The following is a 21,189-nucleotide window of genomic DNA, read 5'->3' on the forward strand; positions in this document are numbered from 1 at the left end:
TTCTACCTTTCCCAAGACATATTTTTTAAACTTTTTTTTTTTGGTCCTATAAAGAATACATGTGTATTTTTTTGTTCTCTGTTGATTTTTGTTTTGTTTCTTGGTTGCCAGGGAGGGGTGGGACACCTCCCTCGCCCTTGTTCTTCCAGGACCTTAGCTAATCAAATCAAAAGCTTAGCAGCAGACACAGTGGTCGTGGAAAGGTCCAGAGGAAAAAGGGGAGAGACATATCTTGTATTAGCCAATACAACATCCCTGCTTCAGCGAGAGCAAGAGAGAAACTCATGAAACTCAATGACGTCAAGAAGTTCTTTCTGACATAATCAAAACAAACAAGCAAAATACCTGTGGGACAGGTTCTGATTGTGCAGTGTCATTGCCTGGGGGTGGGGGATTTCCTTCCAGCTTCATTGAACAGGCTGTGTTCTCCTGTAAAAGCTGCAATTGAAAACAGGTCAATGATATTAAATGAAACGAAGGGAAGGAACAGAAAATGACCCTTGAATTCTTCCCATTGATAAAGTTCCTTCATTTTGAGACAAGCTGAAAGGTCAAGCTAGGGATGAGATCGTCACAACATGAGTGAGATCCGAGGGCGAGAAGACGCGTTCACATTTCATTTGGGGATCTCAGTGGCGCTTATGACAGTCGGCTACTACAACATGTTCAGTTCCAATGGAAAGTTCTTTCTTTGCAAAAAAAAATTTTTTTTAAAGTAAAGCATTACAAAACTACTCTATTCTACATCCATGATGTGTCTAGACTCTCAGATTTAAATATGTCCATGGTCTGTATGCCAGCAGGAACACCAATATTGCGACAGTAAACAATTTAAACAACATGGGTCATTGTGAACAATTACTAAACAGAACCACAATTAAATAGAGTCAGGAGACCCAAAGGGAGAGGTCTCACACTCTGCAACAGTAGCTGAGCCCAATGAGAAGAAGAAAGATTCCTCTTCTGTCCTGGCAACAGCTCAGCCCATGAAAAGCCATGGACTCTTTGTTTACTACAATCCTCCCAACGTCCTTTCCCCCTCTAGAAAAGAGTTCTCCCTCCTTTGTCCTGCGGGGATTTGCACCTTGCTCACCATGGTTGCAGATCCCAAATTGCAATTCTCTGCTGACCCCAAATAAACCCATCATTGCTGAAGAAATGTCCCTCAGCCTGTTTTGTTTTAGGTCAACATCATCAATCTGTCTAGCAAAAACTCTTCCAACAACTTAAAAGATTATTTTTCTGGGAATAAGATCCTATATTTTATTAACTAGGAAATCTCATCTTACTAATTAGCCTCAATAGTCTTGAAGAAGGTGAATTACTGGCAGCATATTCCAGTTGGCCTTCATTTTCATTTTAACCAAGGTTAAATATCGAATTCTCCCTCCCTCCCTTTCTTTCTTTTTCCTTTGTCTGCCTCTCTTCCCTTTTCCGTTCCTTACTGCCTCTCATTCTCCCTTCATCCCTTCCTTTTCTTCATCCTTTTTACTTTAAACACATTTTAAAGTAACTATAAAAATTGTTCAGTGTGAGAATATGTACCTTTTGTAGTGATTTTTTCCCTAGTAATTTCCCTGTATAAAACATACACAACTGGGAGTTTAATAGTTCAAGGCCACTGTGTAACTCTAACCTTGAATAAGTCAGTTTCTTTCCTTGGGGTCAAACAAGGAGGACCTTGAAGCTGGCTTTGAACTCTAGGAGTGGATGGTACCTCAAGAAGTTGTATAGGAGATTTAACCGACTACAACTCAGCTTTGAGAGCAAAGTTCTTTTACACGTTCCTCATTCTCACACTGTGTGGCACTTAACTGAACACTCACCATGTTACTTTGCCCTTCTGTGTCTGTGTGTGTGCTCCCCCCTACCACCTTCATAAAGGTCTCTCTTCACTGTGAGATCCTGAAAACCAGCTACGTGTTCCCTTCCTAGCATTAGATAGGCTGGTCACACTTTCCCACTCTAAAGGTATGATGCATTAAAAACATTAGCACTTAATGTTTTTAGATGTATGTGCATGTCTGGCTCCTCAATATACTGTAAGTTGCTTGAAGATAGAGGCTACATTTATCAGCCTAAGATTCCAGCTAGGTGCCTATTAGGTAGCAAGTGGTCAATATGTAAACAGTGCATAAATAATAAATGAGTAAAACGTTGGCTATGAAAATATTTCATTTTTTAGAATTTTCATAAATGCTTGCATTTTTCATATGATGACATTTAGGTATATTTGATAGAAGCTCCAAAATGGTTGCATATAGCCCCTTCTTCTAAATAAGCCAACAGTATAGTGGAAAAGTAAGACTGTAGCTATGATAATGGAAATCAGGAGTCAAAACCTTGACTGCCTTATCCCAGAGAATTTTAGGTAGTTACACAGAGGAATCTTCAACACTACCTAAGAATTTTTTCCTTTTATGTTGTATGGGTATGAGTTAGACACAGACACTAAAATTTCCCTGGAATATTATAATTATTCTGTTTTTACTGTAACAATACAACAGACCTTTGTTTTTGTTATACTTGCATTCAGCCTTGGAAAAAAATAGCTAAAATAATTGTATGAAATCAAGCTCAAAATGCAGAAAGTAACCTGCAAAGTGTGAGTTTTTCTGAAAGTATATTTTAGACTAACAAAGTTCATATAAGTCATACAAGTTTAGGGAAAACTTTTATTTGAACATTAAACAGTGGTATTTAAAGTAGTTTTTCCCAGAGCCTTTAACACACAATGTCTTAAAGTTTTGGTCTTGAATGATCTGCCTACATAGGGTGATAAAAAATAATACCCCTGGGTGATAACTCTATCCTATGAATATAGGACTTACCTTTTTAATCAGCAATCCAGCAATTCAAGTGCACAGTGAAATTTGAAATCCAGTTTTTCATAATGCACAAATGCATTACAAATCTCTTAGGAGATATGATACAACCATTTTCCAAATCTATTTGACCTCAGAACCTTTTTTGTATGTCGAGTATTACTTGAGGTCACTGTCATGAGAAAAATACCATAAGATTTGCAGTGGACTATGATCTTTCCTTAATGCAAGCACAGCCGGCTATTTGAGAGAAGTCTTTGATCATCTGAACAATGAAAACTTATTAAATTTCAACATTAAAGAAAATATTACGTGTCTGGAAGACAGCTCCAACCTTTTTTTGATAGTTTGATCTTATAATGAACACTACCTTTAAGTTTATTTTTCTCTGCGCCTCACAGGCATTATGGAAACCTCATGAGATGGGATTCGTGAAATTCCTAGTGTTTCCCAGAAAGGCAACAGATACAAGGGCAGCGACTTGCCAGCATCACGCCTTAATCAACTTCATAGCCACTGATAAGCAGGCATTCGCTTGGCGAGAATATAAAGGAGAAGTTTCTTTGAGGAATTCTCTTCACTCCTGCAAACATCCCAGATTGCCAAAAATTCCAGAGAACTGTAGTTAAGGAAGGCAAAAAGACTCTGACCCATGGAGAATGTGAGAACTATTTTTTTAAGCCATTAAGTTCATGACAATTTATAATTGAAAACTAGGACAGATACAATTACAGAAGACCTGTAGGTCTTATGTGAGCCTAACACATCTTATTATTGTGTAGCTTTATCTTTGTTTTGATGATTTAACAACAAATAAGGTACTGGCTCCACACATTTTGAAAATAGAAAGTGATTAAGTTGTAAATAAAAATTTAAAAATAGTTGTGTGAACACAATGTATTCAGAAAGAGAGAGATGATTTTTTTAATGGAATAATAACAGATGGTCTCTTTTTCAATTCCTCTTTCGCCTTGACCTCTTTGTAGCTGTTAGTAGTGCTGGATCTTTCATTGTCCTAAAAGTCCCTCTATGTTTGATAGCTTCCTTCCCTTAATGTTTTATTACCTGATGGCTTCAGTGTTTGCTAGCTCTTCTCCCTCAATGTTTTTTTTTAATCTAATGTCTTTAGTTCTCATTCATCTCGGTCCCTAAACCAGTGTACTCTGATTTGGATCCACACAACTTGTTGGGTGTATAAACAATACTATTAGAATAACAAGGGAAAAATAATAAAACTTCTGTTAATACTTATACATTAATCTAAAGAAATAAACAGTTTAATCTGTATTTCTGGAATTAACATAAGGATCGACGCTGGTGCACTAATTCAACCAGATGGCCACGTGTCTAGAAATGTGCTTGACAAAACACAGGAGCTCACAGTCTAGAGGAATATGCAATATCCCTTGGTCACTCATTCACTGTGGGCATTTGAGACATTGCAATTTGCCTGTGCCCAAATTAGATTATGATTTATACAATCTCATTTTAACTAAATACATGTTTTAAGAAAAAGTTTCCTGCCCAGAAACTATGAATTGAGACAATACATATAATGCAACCAAACCGTAAAACTAACATTTTTTTCGTAACTCTTTTAACAGCTATACATCATAATGAATAACATGTAAGTGATAAAATAATGACTGAATTTAATAAGTCAACTAAATGGAATGAAACCCCCAAAATATTAAAATATAGACTTACACACCCTATCATTACCTAATTTTTTTTCTTTGCCCATTTCTTTCAAAATTTCTATTACTTTTAATTTATATGATATATTAGTTCAGGTGTGTGAACTAGGTACAATTAAGTACATTATATATTCTGGGATAATATGTGCAGATGTTTCAATGATAAGAATTCAACATAACAGTTTCTTCACGAGGTAACTTTCTGAAGCACGTACTGTACTGCATGCTAGGCGCTGTGCTCTGTGATTTACATGGGTAATCGCATTTATTTCTCAATATCACTCCATGAGGTAAATACTATTATTATATCCAGGGATGGCTTGTGGAATCTGAAATATGGAAAAGTGAAAACACTATTAGTTAATTAATTAAGGCACTACAATTTATGAGGTGTCTGTTATGTGACAGATGCTGAAATGGACTTGACTGTATCTTCATGTGTTTCAGTCCTTATTACAATACTCAGATATTTCCATCTTTACACATGAGCACAAGGAGATCAACAGTTATGTAATGTTCTCAAGGTCATCAAGTTATTGTCGCTGCAATTAAAATCCATGTCCATCTTGCTGCAAATCTGAGATCCCTCCAAGAGTCCATGTTACCTTTTTCTTACCTCATTATTTAACTATTTGCTATCTTATATTTCAACTGTCATCATATTTTTGCAGTTTTAGCTAACAGCACAATTTTAATAATGACATAATATAACATTTCTCATACTATGCTTTTGCAATATTCTATGAAGATAACTTAGAAAGTAGTAGGTACTTATTGGGGCCTGATGAATCAGTGATATGTTATCCAAAAAAGAAGTAAATAAACAAAGACTCTTTGTTTATTATGGTGACAAGGGATTTTTTCATGAAGCAGGTGAGAGAGGGCCCAATTCTTGAATAATGGATAGCTTTCTGAAGCAGAGTGATGAGGCAGAGAAGTAAAAGTGGACATCAAAGGTAATAGCGGTGAGGTCAGCTGAGAAAAGAACCACTGAGAAGTGACCAGAGTAGGGTCAGTTTATAAAAGAACTTACAGACCACGCAGTGATGTTCATACTCAGTTTAGCAGTTACAATTATATTGTAAATATCCTGCAGTAATGTGTCTACTTTTCTAAGAAAGCTTACAAGTTAATACTTCCTCTATGCTGGAATCTAAAGACATTCATGATTCTAAAATGATCATTCCATACAACACTTGCTCAAAAACATCATCAGTAGAACCACCTCCCTTCAGTGAAAGGTCTGGAACCCAAGCCAGCTTCACAAGCACTCCCCTCTCACTTGCACTTTCTGGAAATCACCACGACTTGTCAAGGCAACTCCCTTTCCTCTCACTAGGCTTACAGAAAATTGAAACTTTGCTAAATTTTTCAGATACTAGATTAAAGTACTCAAATATTTGGAGTTGGAATTTCAGAACTTATTTCATGAGTTCATTACTAAATTATGCAGCGGAAGGAACAAGTTTTTTTTCAAATGATTCACCGTCTCTTCATGCTTGAAACTTACATGCTACATGTCATCAAAGCATGCTTAACTTCCATCACAAGCAAGAAACGCTAAAGTTTGATCACTTTAATGGTCTTATATCTCACCTCAAGTGGTAGTAAATCTTGACACTTTTTCCTTTCTGTACATTGACCAGAATCTATGAAAAACAGCAACAACTAAAACAATACCTTGAATTGCTATACATATTTTCAATTTATGTCTTTGTTTGAGGATCATGTTGGCTTGTGAAAACCAAATATGCAGTCAGTTCTTCCATAGGTAAGACTATGAACCACTTTTCAGGAAAACAATTCAGTATGTTAAGCTTTAATCCTTTCAGAGATCATAGGGTTTATCTGTTTATTTCCTTTCTAGATTACTGACTTAAACTAACCAACTCTCTGGCCTTTCTCAATCCATCTGCAGCTCAGCCTCCAGAAATGTCTTCCTAACATATATTCCAACATGTTAACTCACTACATAACAATTAATCAATCAAGACTCACCAGAAAACTATCACTCCCTCACAAATCTAATATTTCTCATTGCTTATAAAGTACACACTTACTCAAATAGCACATGAGGTCAATCATAATACAGCCACATGTATAGTCCCTTCTCCTAATACTCCCAACCCCTTACTGAATGTAATAGCCACAGCATTTTACTTTTTTCTTTTTCAGATTTTACAAGCATGTTCACATTTCCTAACTGTTGCTCACGCTTCTTTGATGATCATGATACATTACTCATGTTGCAAACTTCCAGCTATCATTTAATGAGCATTTCAAATTATAAATCCATGAGAATCACATGGATCTTGTGGTATTAAAAGCTCTACGCATCCTTTCTATCCCCCCATGTTCCATGTATCTCCTTCCCACAGAGAGCATCATTACACATTGCTAAACTGGGTCAAATTATGTCACTTTTCCAAATAGCCTTTTCCTTATACATGACTAACAGGAAGAGTAGGGAGATTTTCTAGGACTCAAAGGAAAGAAAGAAGATCCCTGAGAAGCAAAATGCCACCTAAATTGAAACACATTCTAAACCTGCTTCCTTGGTAGTCCCATTTGAACAAATGTTCACTTGAAACCTGGAAGCCTTTTATGGTTAGTACAGAAATGCAGGTTCTGCCAAATTTTCCATGCTGGCCCTTACCCTGTTTGTGCCAGGCATGATAAGTGAAGAGGAAGGGAAAGGAGACCGAGGAGATGTACGCGATGAGGGACTTGGAGACTCCCTCCGACAGGTGAGACGTGGTATCTGAGCATGGCTATTAGATTCACCTTGATGAACCACCGCAAAGGCTCATGTGATAAACCACTGGGCATTAAAAGGATGAATCTCTGGGGTCACTTACTTAGATTCATAGAGTTTCTTTTTACTCTGACTGTTAAAGGTACACACAATAACAGAACTTTCTGTCCCACTGACATTTTCTTTGCCTCATTCTCCAACACAACTTGCAATGATTATTGACTTTTCATTCTTTTAAGTCTTCCTGGTACAACCTGGAATTGGGTTATAAATCTTAAAGAAAGACAAAAAGTGCTATTTTACATAAAATATATTATAACTAAGAAGAATAAGGTAGTGCTTAAACCTGTGGGCTGAGAAGTCTGTCTTGAATCAATATTCAAATTCATAAATCTACAATTAACTAACTTTGTGGTCTTGGGTAAGTTTCTAGCAGGGAGCACAACCTGATCTATAAATTATGAAATGGGAGGAGCCACAAATGTATCTTTTTTAAAGTGATTACACGCAGTCTCTCACATACACACCTTCACCACCACCACCAGAATAACCAGTTTGTCTCCGGGCTTTGGGCAACAAACTGCCATCTGACAAAATGTTATCTTATGGCCATAAAAGTAGGCAAAGTAACAACAAACCTAGTTGAGACAAGCCCTTTTCATTATTTACTTCTGTTCATGGAAAGCAATACATAATCTCACCATGGTGAGACAGACGTTAATACTGGGCTACCCTTAATAATTATCAGGATTCCCATCTTAGTGTGAAGGTAACACACAAAGGAGTCTTGCACAAGTGAAGCTGAGTCCCAACTCCATCTCCCACTACCTGATAATGAACACTGAGGTTCCTGGACGTGGGTATTTGCAGAAAAATAAAGGTGAACACAAATAACAAATTTTGACATTAGAACAAATAAATCAATAAACCAGACATACTGCTATATGTCAACAATATTTCAGAAAAGAAATAACATTTTAATACTCAAAATATATAAAGGATCCAATGTCAAAAGAAATTATTCTTGAGAGGCAGAGAGAAATTGATTCATGGAAAATCCACTAATGTTTTGTTACTTGACTATTCAATGTCAATTTTCTACTGTTGAAAATTTCATGACAGGCCAGTATTCATTGGTGGAATGGTGTTTGGGAAATACCAATTTGACCTAACTTTCCCCTCAGTTGTAAAGTGGGGCTTACATTAACAATTTTGACATCATGTGAAAGGAAATAATGTAGGTAACTCGGTTAGATGAATGGAGTGAAGAGCCCATCCCAGGTTAGAATTCCTTTAGTTCTTACTTGCTGTATAAATTTGGGAAAGTTACTTCATCTTAATGGGGTTCTGATTCCTTATCTGTAAGGTAGGAATAATCCCTCTCTGACAGGTTTTTAGAAGAGTTAGTTTAAATAAAATATATATAATGGAGCATTATGGAGTAAAGCAAATAAAAGGAGAACTGTGCATATATTAAATGCTCAATTAAGTTTACTTTTTTATCCTTTCTTTGTCATCCTCAGCTTTTCTTCCTCAATCAGATGTAGCCATTTTGTCAACAAATATTTGGATCAGAATAGAAACACTGATATTCAGCTACTTTAATTTTACAACTCTGGCGTCAACATAATGACTCTGGTCATTGGAAAATTTTGACACTGCCAAGAAATGTGTTGCTATTGTTGCTCCTTTCTTGTTTACAATTTGAAAGGGCAGGAAAAGTCTCATTAACCAACCACTCATCCTTCTTGAGTAATGTCAACCTTGGAGAACACCTTTTATCCTTTCTGGTTTTTGGTTTGTTTTTGTTTTCATTTTTCTCCTCAAGGCAGAATCATCAGATCAGTCCAGCCAATTTAACTTAAGGACTCACATGCTGCAGAAGATTTTCATCATGATACATGTCCATCTTTGGCTTCAAAGCAAATATCCCATTTAGAAATGATAGAAATAAATTTGTTTATTTAGAATCACCTTTTTAAAAGGGCACTGTTAGCAAAATTACTCCATAATATTGCTGCCTCGGCATCCATTTTTTGTGGATAAGCGGCCTTCAAGGGCCTGGAACTGACACTTGCCCCTAGTCCCATCCTCCAGTGCATTCCCTAGGTGACAGCCCGCAGAGTCACAAGGAAGTGGAAGTTCCTGATATAACTTCTCCAATAGCCCTGGTGATAAAGTCTCACCTGCTTCCCAGCTCCTTCTCCTTGCAAGCCCCTCAGATAAGAACCCCCCTGGAGTTTACTAAAGCTCTGTATTGCTCTTTTTGGTTTGAACTGACCAATCCAGCTTAGCCTGGAATCCCAAGCACTCCCCAGCTGTTTGCGTTCTTCCTTGACCCCCCCCCCTCCCCGCAATGACCCAATGTTTGCCTCATATCTCCTCTAGGACCTGTGAGTAGTAAACTTCTCTATTTCACTTTCCCTTAGCTTGTGGTTTTCTTGAAACTTGGAGCACCACTGTCAGCTAGGGCCTTACTTAATAAATGTTAATTTAATAAAAATCACAACAGGCACTATGACAGAATGAAAAATCACTGGAAAGCCTACAAAAGAATGGTCTCTTTTGCATTTTGTTTATTTTAAACTACAACTCCATTCCTTCTCTTAGAAATAAAAAACAGTAATACTTTAAGAATTAAAGCTGATGGAATGATTTATGAGAGATTCATTTAAAGTCTTCCTTGAGTTTGTATTGCTCATTCTGCTGATTACTATAACTTTGTTAATGGTATTGAACACTTGGTTCTACTTCACAAGAGAGGTTAGTTTTATCTCTTATGACCTTTCTCTAAAACATTAAAAGAACTCAGAATAATTAATGCAAATCCATAACTGGGCAACCTGAAATTCTACCAACAAAAAATATCTTTGATAGGTAAAAAGTACAACTCATTCTTCACATTTAATTAATATCTGGGACAAGCTGGAGGCTAAAAACAAGCATGATCTGCAGAATGTTATAAAGGAGAAAAAAAATGGAGTTAGGTACTAAGTTACTTAGAAACATAAATGCATTTTGGCTAAATTTTTTCTGATGTCACTTTTGTGTATAAAATGTTTTTTTTTTAATATTTATTAAAAATGGTATTTCAGTACTGTTTTAATATTAAAAAGATCAGAAATTGGAAAGGAAGAAGTTCAACGATTGATAATGTAATGCTGAATACGGTGATCGCTCTGAATCAGTTAGTGCAGGAATGGTAGGCTGGGAGGGAAGCAGAGACTAACACCAATGTTCCCTAATCAGGCTCCTCTAGATAAGTCACCTTCCCTTCTTGAAGCTTAATTCTTCATCCTTCATATGAAATAGTTAAAATTTTGAAAAATGAAGCCCTGTCTAACTTCATAATTTTAGATATTTTGGAAAAATATTTATAAGGGTCTGTTGAGATGAGCATTCACTTTGTGCTGAAGGAAATACCATTATTTTTATAGTCTCTGTCTTCAAATTGCTTATTATCTAATGCAAAATGAGAACCTTATACAATTAATCAATATGCAAGATGGACTGTGATACAGGATGAAAAACATGTGTAAACCAAGCACTTTGGGGACCCAGAGGGGAAAGCCATTATGTCTCAGGGAAGGTAGGAGGGGTCAAAGAGTTATTAACTAGATTAGGTTTTGTATTTGCACATCACTCTTTGGCCAATTTACTTATAATAAATATTACCATGCTCACTGGGTTATCTTTATTTACCAGATTAAATAAGCTAACCATTATTCTTATGGTTTCTATATGATTTCTGGTAAGAAATCATAATTAAGTTCACAGGTTTGCATGCTTTAAATTAAGTTGTTATAGGAGGGTAAACATGGAAATTTATGTCTAACGTGAAAAGCAGAAAATTGTTCGAAAGACCATAGGAAACTATCTCCCCTTCCCACACAATCTGGAGGCGTGCCTATTCCTGCTTAAAAAATATCAGAGCAGCACCATGAAGAATGCCTTGTATGAAGTGCCAACCTCTTCAGATGGTGGGATGGATTGTAGCCCAGAGTGGCAATGGTATACGGTCTCTCAGCCCAATTACAGCAGGGCATGAGTTGCCTACAAAATTTTGTTAAACAAGTGTCTGCCAGCGACTCATCAGGGCATCAAATGTTGCACAATGAATATTGGATATGATTGCAAACCAGGATTTCTAAAAGCTCTGCCAAAATTGTTTTAACATGAAAACGCTAGCATAATTTTCTATTTGCAGATCTAGGATTTATTTCCTGCATATTTTCTCCTCTCACTTCCCTGGACAACGCTTTGCTATTGGATGAACTCCCTTGGATCAGGGACTTGCAAGCAGGGGTAATGGCAAGGACCGGGATGAGGAGTCCTAACAGGGCTAAACAAAAGCCTTTGCTGCCTTTCATTTTTCTCAGCACGTTAAGAAAAATTCAGTGTGTTCTACCGAGAGGAGTCAGAAAAATTGTAAAACAAACACATTTACATTGAGTAGGAAGCCCTAATCCCTATGTGAAAATTAAAATAAGATGCTCAGTGTCTAATTCTTGATATGCTATTAAACAATATGAGGCACATTTGCAAACTGCAGGCAAATGGGATGAAGCAGCTACTTGCTTTGCCTTCTCCCTGTGATTCCAATATTATCATTTAAGCAAAGCTGCTTTCCAAGGAATTTAAACATCCCTAAAACTGATAGTCCAATATGATGTTAAGCTTTCAGTGATCCATTTCAAGTTTTCTAAATCTACTAAAAAAAGGGCCAAGAAATCCAGAGACCATTTTCCTAAGTGACCCTGGCTGGCTTGCATAAGGCAGAAAGTAGAACGAATCCACAAAGATACCTAAGACTATGCATCGTCTCTAATTCCAAGTTTGGGACCTTGTCCATAGAAGATATTGAGACCTTGAATATGAAAATTGCAGAGCACCTTTTTAGACTGAACTAATAATGACACCTATGATATAACTGAACACTGTGTGTTTAGTATCTATGACATATAATCATCATGATAAACCTGCAAGAAATCGACATTAAAGTTTCTCAAAACATTTAACAGGAAATACTGACAGAAGAAAACCTAGGTGAGTTTGTTCAAAGAGCACACATTCCTGGGCTGTGCCCCAGATCTACTTAGTAATCTGTGGGAGTGGAGCCTTACTACAAGCAGTTTTACAGGTTGATCTGATGATTACTAGGCATGTAAAAGTTTGAAAACCATTGATCTACATTGTATAGAAAAGAGATCTGAATAATAAAATCACTTGTCCAGGTGACCTGTACGGAAACAGCAAAGTGGTGATTTCTAGGTTTTCTCTACTATGTTATTTAGTCTCAGGTGTGACCAACAGGAATCAAAGTGCATCACCTTGGCTATTTATTTACTAAGAGATCGCATGTGCTCCCATCAGCAGTCAGTGAGGATGCTGATGATCTTAGAACCCTGGACCAGAAAGAGATACTCTTCTAGTTCTTTCCCTCTAATGCTTCATTTCCTAACTACATCCTAGAACGCATTTCAGTTTTTCATTATTCAATCATATAATATACTGTATCTTCCAGCAACTAATTCTATTTTCAGATACTTTTCATTAAGAGTTTACTTTTATATTTGACTGACACAGTCTCTCTCTAAAGCTGTTTCCACCAGTTGCTTCTGGTTGTGCCCTGGAGAGGAAGAGTGAATAAGACTACTCTCGATTTTAAATTACAGTTCTTAAGGTTGCTTTGGTCACCTTTTAAGTTTTCTCTTTTGAGAAACTAATTATCATGCTTAAAATATGTATTGAGGGTTTAAATGAGAGGCACAGTTTTTCATAAAGTGGTGGAAAGCAGTAATTATTGAGGGCCCGGTATATGCCAATATTATATTAGATTTTAGATTTTAAGCTAGGCTGTTTTATTGGATCTTTTTTATCAAGCCATATAAGGTAAGGGACACATATCCTTTTTAAGAGGTGGAAAATGGACCTCAAAGGGGTTAAATGTTCATTGTTATGCATTAGGTAACTGGTTGAAACAAATAAAACTAATCAACATTACATTCTGACTTTCCTCCTCAGTTTTTCACCTCAAGCTTTAGTAAACACACTCCTTGCCACTGTTGAACTTAGAAGTTTCATTTCTAGAATGAAACACACTTTATTAGTCTAGACTGATAAGCAATATTATATAAAAATGTATCTCCCTTATTCTGCATGTAGCATCATAATAACTTGATCAACATAGCAACTTCATGGATTTGTTTTGCAAATCTCATCACAGTTTGACTCACAGCTCACAGCTATTTAAAATTCTTTAATCTGATATGAGATAAAGATACAAAAATTAATTGAATTTCTATACACTAGCAATTAACAGCCTGGAAATAAAATTAAGAAAACAACTCCATTCACAATAACATCAAAAATAATAAAATATTAGAGTAAAGAAATAAAAAGAAGTATAAGGCTTGTACACTGAAAATCTATAAAACACTGGGAAATTTTATAAGATGTAAGTAAGTGGAGAGAGAATCCATGTCTGTGGACTGGAAGTGTCAGTATTATTAAGAGGACAATTTTCTGAAAGTTCATGTGTAGATAAAGTATCTGTCAAAATTCCAACAGGCTTTTTAATTGTAATTGATAACCTAACATTAGCAAGGAAATAGAAAGGATTCAGAATAGCCAAGGCAATCTTGAAAAGGAACAACAAAGTAAGAGGACTTTAACTTCCCGATTTCGAAACTTAGTATAAAGCTACATTAATGAAGATAGTGTGGCACAGTTATAAGGATAGACGCAGAGATCAGTGAAGCAACTGAAAGTTAAGAAATAAATTCATACTTGTAGTCAATTATTTTTGACAAAGGCGCCAGGGGAATTCATTAGGGAAAGTACATTCTTTGCAACAGGTTGTTGTAAAAGGCTGGGACAACTGAGTATCAGCATGCCAATAAGGAAAATAGAGCCTTACTTCACACCATGCACAAAAATTAACTCAAAATGGGTCACAGATTTACACGTAAGAAATAAAACTATAACCATTTTGTAAGAAAATGTAGGAGAAGTATCTTTATATTCTTGGATTGTGTAAAGATTTTTTTTAGATAAATCAAAAGCATGAGCAATAAAAGTAAAAAAAAAAAAGGTACATGCCCCAGCTCAAAGAGAGAGAATTTGTACTTCTTCCATCTTTTTGTTCTATTTGGGCCTTCAAGGGACTACATGATACCCGTCACATTGCTGAGGGCAGATCTTATCTTAGTCTACTGATTCAAATGCTAATCTCTTCTGGAAACACCTTGTCAGACATACCCAGAAATAATGTTTTACCAGCTCTCTAGGCATCCCTTAGCTCAGTCATTTTGATGCATAAAATTAATCATCACAAGTCCACCTCTTGTCAACTTGGCACATAAAGGCATCTCTTTTAACCATACTCAGTCTCCAAATACGAAGGCCATATGTCTGCTTAATGTGATATAATTATCCTTTCTATAAGAGAAACTGTACTAATCCCTTTTCCAGAAGAGGAGGTAAATCTATTTTTTTTCTTTATAAAATTATGTTTTGATATTTTTTTTGGACCTTCAGTTAAAACCATCCAAATTGGAACTTGAGTCTCCAGCTTGTTAGAATCAAATTGAAGGTATTTTCACATTGCTGTATTGAAATGGAAGCAATGCATTTCATAATATTTAACACAAATCAGAATATTCTGGATGAATTTAGACAAGCTGAGTAACAGTAAGTCCCATAGATCCAAAGATCCTCCCACTTTTTCCTGTAAAGTGGAAGAAGCCAGCAGAATTCATCTCCTACAAGTGGGGAATCTTGGAAAGAAACTATAGAGCCGTCCATGCTTAAGATCAATTATACTCTGGGCACTATAGCTTCGGGTGATGATGGTCCACAGCTCTTTTATGGAAAATTTAGCAGTGGATGAGATTACACATCAGCTTCCTGGTCAGTTTCAGACTTCTACATCAATCCTGGTCTTATATATGGTTATATAATCAACAAAGGGTTCTGGGATGGTTCCCTCCCACCTCCTACCCATTATCAAAAGTCATGTCACAGTCTTCCATCAGTATCATTATAGAGTCTTATTTAGGCACTGTCCTCTTTAAAATGCAAGTATGACAGAGTGTGAGAAGCAGAAATACTATTACTGAACAACATACTAAAGGGATTATGTCTTATCTAAATCAATGTTTTTCAAATTAAGGCTCACAGACATCTGCCTCAGAATCACTGGGGTTGGGAAGAGTGTTGCCAGGTCCACAACAAAAAAATACAGGTAACCCTTAGTCCGATTTATCTAGAATTTATTAAAGAATTTCTCAAAAATCTTAATTTTTAAAGGCCCCTCAGATGATTTTAATAATCATGTACATGTAAAATATATTGTTAGTAAAACTGGCCTGCATATTAGAATCACCTGGAGAAATTAGAGGGATAAATACAGCTAATGTCTAGCCTCCACGTCCCAAGACGCTGAGCCTATTTTTCTGATCTTGGTCCTGGTCATCAGTATTTTATGAAAACTCTCCACGTGATACTATAGTGAGGACAGGGCTAAGAGCTCCTCATCTGTAATTGGAAATCTGATGTTCACACCAGCCCCACTAGTTCCCGCTGCTCGCACTGGGCTTGTTTTACTCCTTTATATGACTCTCTTGGCCTTTAAACGGAACTGAGCCTGCAGCCACGAATACTGAACAGGCTCCGCACTAGAACGTGTATCTTCTTGGAAGCAGAGACTACAGGCTAACGTCCGCAGGACGGAGGTCAGGTCAGAGGGAGAGCATTCATGCCGGCACAAGTGGTGGCAGCTTTTTGCAGGGACCCAGACCGGGACCTCCCCCAGGGTGGTGGCTACTTATGGGACTTACTGGAGGGAGAGGAGCTACTAGTGACAAGGAGGGACATCAAAGGTAGAAAGAGAATGGAACAAACAACAAAAAAACTATGGTTTTGAGCAGGCCTTGCTCTTGACAAGAAAAACAGACCAGAATGTTGCTTTGGGGAATCTTAGGAAAACACACAGAACTTTTCACGTTTGCCTTCGATGGGAACATTTGTTTGTTTCTTAAGCTTGGTGAAGTCCCAGTTCTTTGTCCTTTCAGATGTCTTGGCCACCTCATATATGAATGATTTGCTCAAGGCACTGATACACCAGCACAAGGGCAGGAAAAAGACAACTGGATGAATAATCCTAATCCAAGGGCACAGAGCAGGACCTTTAAGGATCAAACCTGAGCATTACCCATAATGGTGCAGGCCAGAAGCTTCCAAGATTATTTATTTGTTATTTTTTCATTGAGAGGTAATTGACATGTAACATTGTATTAGTTTTATGTGTATAACCTAATGATTTATGGTTATACAGTTATACACTGTAAAACAATTTTTTCATAGTTTTAAGAAACTATATCAAGAAACAAGAGCACTTTTCTTAAAATTAACCCATGGTCTTATCACTTAATTGGACACAAACTTTTGAAAACCTTAAATATATCCCTAATTCACACCAAACTCCTTTGCGTGGGAATCCAGTGCCCCTCCTACTTAAACCCAAATTATCTCCTTAGGCATGGATCCCACCACTTTCTGTACTCTATTCTCCACTCCTGTTATTCTGATGTTTTCTTGTCTCTTTAAGATTTGCTCACACTGTCAGAGACCTATCTATTCTTCAAATTATAGCAAACAATGTTCCTTCTTGCCCCAAACCTTTTTGATTTCTTCCTCCCTTGGAAATAAATTGCAGGATATTTTATTTCTACTTCTCATTACCCTTACTATATTCTAAATTGTATGGTATTGGTACATGTTTCAATATACAAAGATGTGAAGGCAAATTGTTGAAAAAGTTGTATTTCTAAGTTCACTTTGGCAGCCAAAAGAGGAAAAAGAGATCAACTTGGTTAACTTATGTTTCTGTTCTGCTCCATTTCCTTTGCTATCACCCAATTTCTTTCCAATCATGAGTAGTTTCACCAGACGCTTTCCATTTTGTCAGGTAGATTAAAGCCTAACTTTGAATCGAAATAACAACCTTTGTCAATTGCTGTTTCTCAAGTCCAGACATGATGAATCTGTAACTGTGCCAAAGTTCCAGAATCAAATTTGCATTACACTTATTACAACTGAAAAAAAGCAGCGAGCACTATCATCTGAAGGGTAAAAACCTCCATTTCTCTATAATGCTGGGTTTATTTGCTTTATGGGGAGAATACTATTGAATCACACTCTTTGTTTGGGGTTCTGTTTGTTTGTGTTTGTTTTTAATATTTTATCAGCTTTCTGTTATGTGATTGTGGGAACGACCCCCTTACCTCTCTGACAACTCAAGTTCATAGTCCTCCTAATCGTCTGATTACATCTCCTAATAGAGCAATTCTACCTGCCACATCCAAAGAACATCTGCTTTTTCAAATTTAAAAGTACAATGTTTAGATAGTAGGTATTACATATAAATAGAAAGCTTCGTGGTAGCATGAACTAGGGTTGTTAAAATGCTTATGTCCTTGTTTTCACGCTGAATGTTGATAAAAATATTTTAAATTAATCTTACAATTTGAGAATTGCACTCAAGGATCTTCGGATTCTCCTCCTTTGTTGTCTCAACTTGAGAGCCCTCGTGGCTTTCAGTAGTGATTTGTTGAGGCTTGAAAGAGAGAGAGAACATTTAAAAAGGGATAGAGAAATAGGTGTAACAATGAGATCCTAGGACTACTGTAAAATAAGATATGATGGCAGCATCATATTCAAAGAAAAAGAATAAAGTGAAAATTTGTATATATTAGCAACGTTAAAAATTGTAACTTAAATATTTTTAACTATGAAATTAAATAAAATAATTTCTATTCAGTTTTGTGTTAGTGATGTCCAGTGGGACTGTTTTCCCACTGGAAATATTTATTTCTTTTTTAAAAGTAAACAATTTTTAAATTTGCATTCTTTTTTATTGAAGTATAGTCAGTTAATATGGAAATATGTATTTTTTGCATAATAAGCTTTTATTTTGGGGCTCTTGGTTCCTCAAAAAGCAGGAATCCTATCTTTTCTCTTTATTTTAGCCCCCCCATATATATGGGAAATAATAAGTACACACCTGGTTTTGTTAATAAGAAGTAAGATGTTTTCTAACATCTCACTGTAATTTACAAAGAGAGCTATATTCACTCTACTACTTCACTAACTAAGTGGTTTTGTCTGGAAACACAAAATATTATTCTAAAATTCATCTTTTCAGGAATGCTAAATTTAAGAAAAGACACTTTTTAAGGTTCTGGCCAGGAAAGAGTATGCCATAGTAATATATGTAAGTATCCCTACAGGTTGTCTAAGACTATCTGCCCAACCGTGTGCTTCTCGGACAGAGCTGATTTGAATATGCCATTACATCAGTCTGTGGGGGTGCTATTGTAGGATGAACGAAAACTAAACTAGAGAACACTCGTGTGTTTGGATATGAAACTTGGATCTCAGTGGATCACAGGAGAGGAAGAAAAGATGATTCCAGCCACTAGGAACGGGGAAGCCTAGGATGTGGTCTCGTCAAAGTATTCAAACCCACTCCAGTTTTCTCTGTGCTACTTTCTACAAAGCACTGGCCTGGTTTTCTACAAGCCGTTACATTCCTTAGAAGGGGAACATTCTTACGAAAATAATACTTTTATAAAAATAAAGCCAATGATACTTAATGAAAATAATGGAATACTAAATTTAAGAAAAATTAAGAAAGCTTATAGCATTATCAGAGAAATAATAGAAAATAAAGCACCTTGGGTGACTAAAACAGCTCCTACATTGTCACCCAAATCCTGGGCTTTTGAATTATAGATTGAAAATAAACTGTGTTTCTTAAGAAAAATAAACCAAAACCAGATTGACTACTGTATTAGGCTATATGGTGCATGATGATGGCCCCTCTCAAATATATGGAATGTCCAGCAAAAAAAAGTGAATATTATATAGTAAAATATATGATAAGATTAAAGATCTTGGGAAGAGAAAATCACTTTGTGTGTTAGTCAGCTCAGGCTGCCATAACAAAATAACACGGACTGGGTGGCTTAAGCAGCAAAGAATTTATTTTTCACTAAATCCTGAGGCTAAAAATTCCTAGATTAAGGTCCAGCAGGGTTTGGTTTTTGGTGAGTGTCCTAAAAAGATAGAGGCAGAGGGAGATTTCACACAGATACACAGAAGAGAAGACAATGTGAAGACAGAGACAGAGACAGAGACAGGGATGATATGGCCACAAGCCCAGGAATGTTCATGTAGACACCAGAAGCTGAAAAAGGCAAGGAACAAATTTCCCTTAAAACCTCAGAGAGAGTGTGATCGGGCCAGGTTTCAGACATCTGAGAGACTTAAATTTTGTTATTTTAAGTCACCATGTTTTTTGTAATTTGTTTCAATAACCACAGGACACTAAACAACTACTCCGTCTAGTAATTTAGAAATGTACTAGAGACCAATTTTCCTAACACTTGAGTATATTCAATTATTCTCTCCAAGGAAAAACAATTTAACATTTCATCAATAGAACATCCAATTCTCTCTTTTGTCTTTTCTGACGAAAAGTCCCAAAGCATAAACCTTTAGAATAATACTGAGAATCCATCTTAAACATGAAAACCTCTATTAAAGAAACTGTTTTGTAAATGAATAAGTCTAGAATCCCAGTAGTATATTGTCAAATAAACCTTCAGAATAAATGACATCTTACTCATTTCCATGTTCTGTTGGAGAAGGTATAGGACACATATCACATATGTGTTTTTTCTCTAATTGTGATTTTTATATTTATATGGTTTGTGCATATTTTTAAAATACAACATGAGTAAATTGGAATAGGTGGTGTAGAAAGTTCTTTCCTTAGAAGTGGAAAGATCCAGAAGAATAATCAGGGATGGTGAAGGTGGCTAACATAGAAAAATAGCTTTGATTCTGGGCTTACAACTAGTATCCTCATGGTGAAGATAAATATAAATGAAAAGATATATATATGTATTATACACTTAATTTATATATATTATAATGCAACATTTATATATTTAAATATATATTTATATATTATTTAATATTTTTTATATAATAGATATTATTATATATAAGTAAATATAGTCACTTAATATATTTTAGCTGATTGGTAGGTACTGTTAAATGCAACATTTGATTTAATTATTTAAAGTAGAATGAGATGAATTTTATTTCTAACCAAGACTGAACAACAATGATCAGATTTACTCTCCCACCCAATACAATTTAAAAAATTAGAAGAAAAAAATAAACAATGGAATTAAGGAAACTGACAAAAGACAATGAGGGACAGTGGTTTATTAGAGACAGGACACAAATGAGGTGCACAAAGCCTGTGCCACTGGAAACTACAGACCAGGAGAAGGGTGGCAAAGAGCCAAAACAATGGGAAATTATAAGCAGCAAAGAGCCATTTTGGGAGGGATGATTTCTGCCAAAGCCCACACACGCAGCGCACTCTGTGGAGATCAAACCATGGGCCATATCTCCCTTGCAGTAAGGACCATGGAGATAAATGAAGTGACTGAAATTGCTATCTTCTTTTGTTGACTTAATTTAATTTCCAAGAGTCTTGACCAGTAAATGAGATCATGAACTTTTTAAAGGCACGAACAATGACTCTTGCATCCCTTTAACTTCTCACAACTAGCTTCTAGGCTAACTAAAAGAAGATGATTGACGTTATTTAAAAGAATAGAAAAAAATTTTTTTGTAACTTTCTAAAAATAACCTTTAAAGCACGGTTACTTAAAATGATGTCCATTGATATTTAAATTAGAGTCCATTGCTTTTATAAAATTATTAAAGAGTCTGCAAAATCCCAAAAGATTAAGGACACCTGATTTAAAGCATATCCGTTCATAAAAAAGTATTTTTGCCACAATCATTGTACACACTCTCTCTCTTTTCA

At 36.0% G+C, this 21,189-nt stretch overlaps 1 protein-coding gene and 1 long non-coding RNA gene across 3 annotated transcripts in view; one reads left to right on the forward strand and one right to left on the reverse strand.

Moving 5' to 3' along the window:
- LOC141578850 (uncharacterized) overlaps positions 1–21,189 on the forward strand; it is an 82,371-nt gene that overhangs the window by 34,462 nt on the left and 26,720 nt on the right. The window lies entirely within an intron of this gene.
- LUZP2 (leucine zipper protein 2) overlaps positions 1–21,189 on the reverse strand; it is a 423,961-nt gene that overhangs the window by 3,808 nt on the left and 398,964 nt on the right. Inside the window, exons 10-11 of one of the 2 annotated variants that reach the window (XM_074372226.1) lie at positions 17,803–17,895; positions 346–438 (exon numbers count right to left, since the gene is read on the reverse strand). In XM_074372226.1, the coding sequence (XP_074228327.1) occupies positions 346–438; positions 17,803–17,895 (186 nt within the window). The remainder of the gene's footprint in view (positions 1–345; positions 439–17,802; positions 17,896–21,189) is intronic. The other variant, XM_074372225.1, reaches the window with a different exon arrangement.

Source organism: Camelus bactrianus, chromosome 10 (assembly GCF_048773025.1).
Source record: "Camelus bactrianus isolate YW-2024 breed Bactrian camel chromosome 10, ASM4877302v1, whole genome shotgun sequence".
Lineage (NCBI taxonomy): Eukaryota > Metazoa > Chordata > Mammalia > Artiodactyla > Camelidae > Camelus > Camelus bactrianus.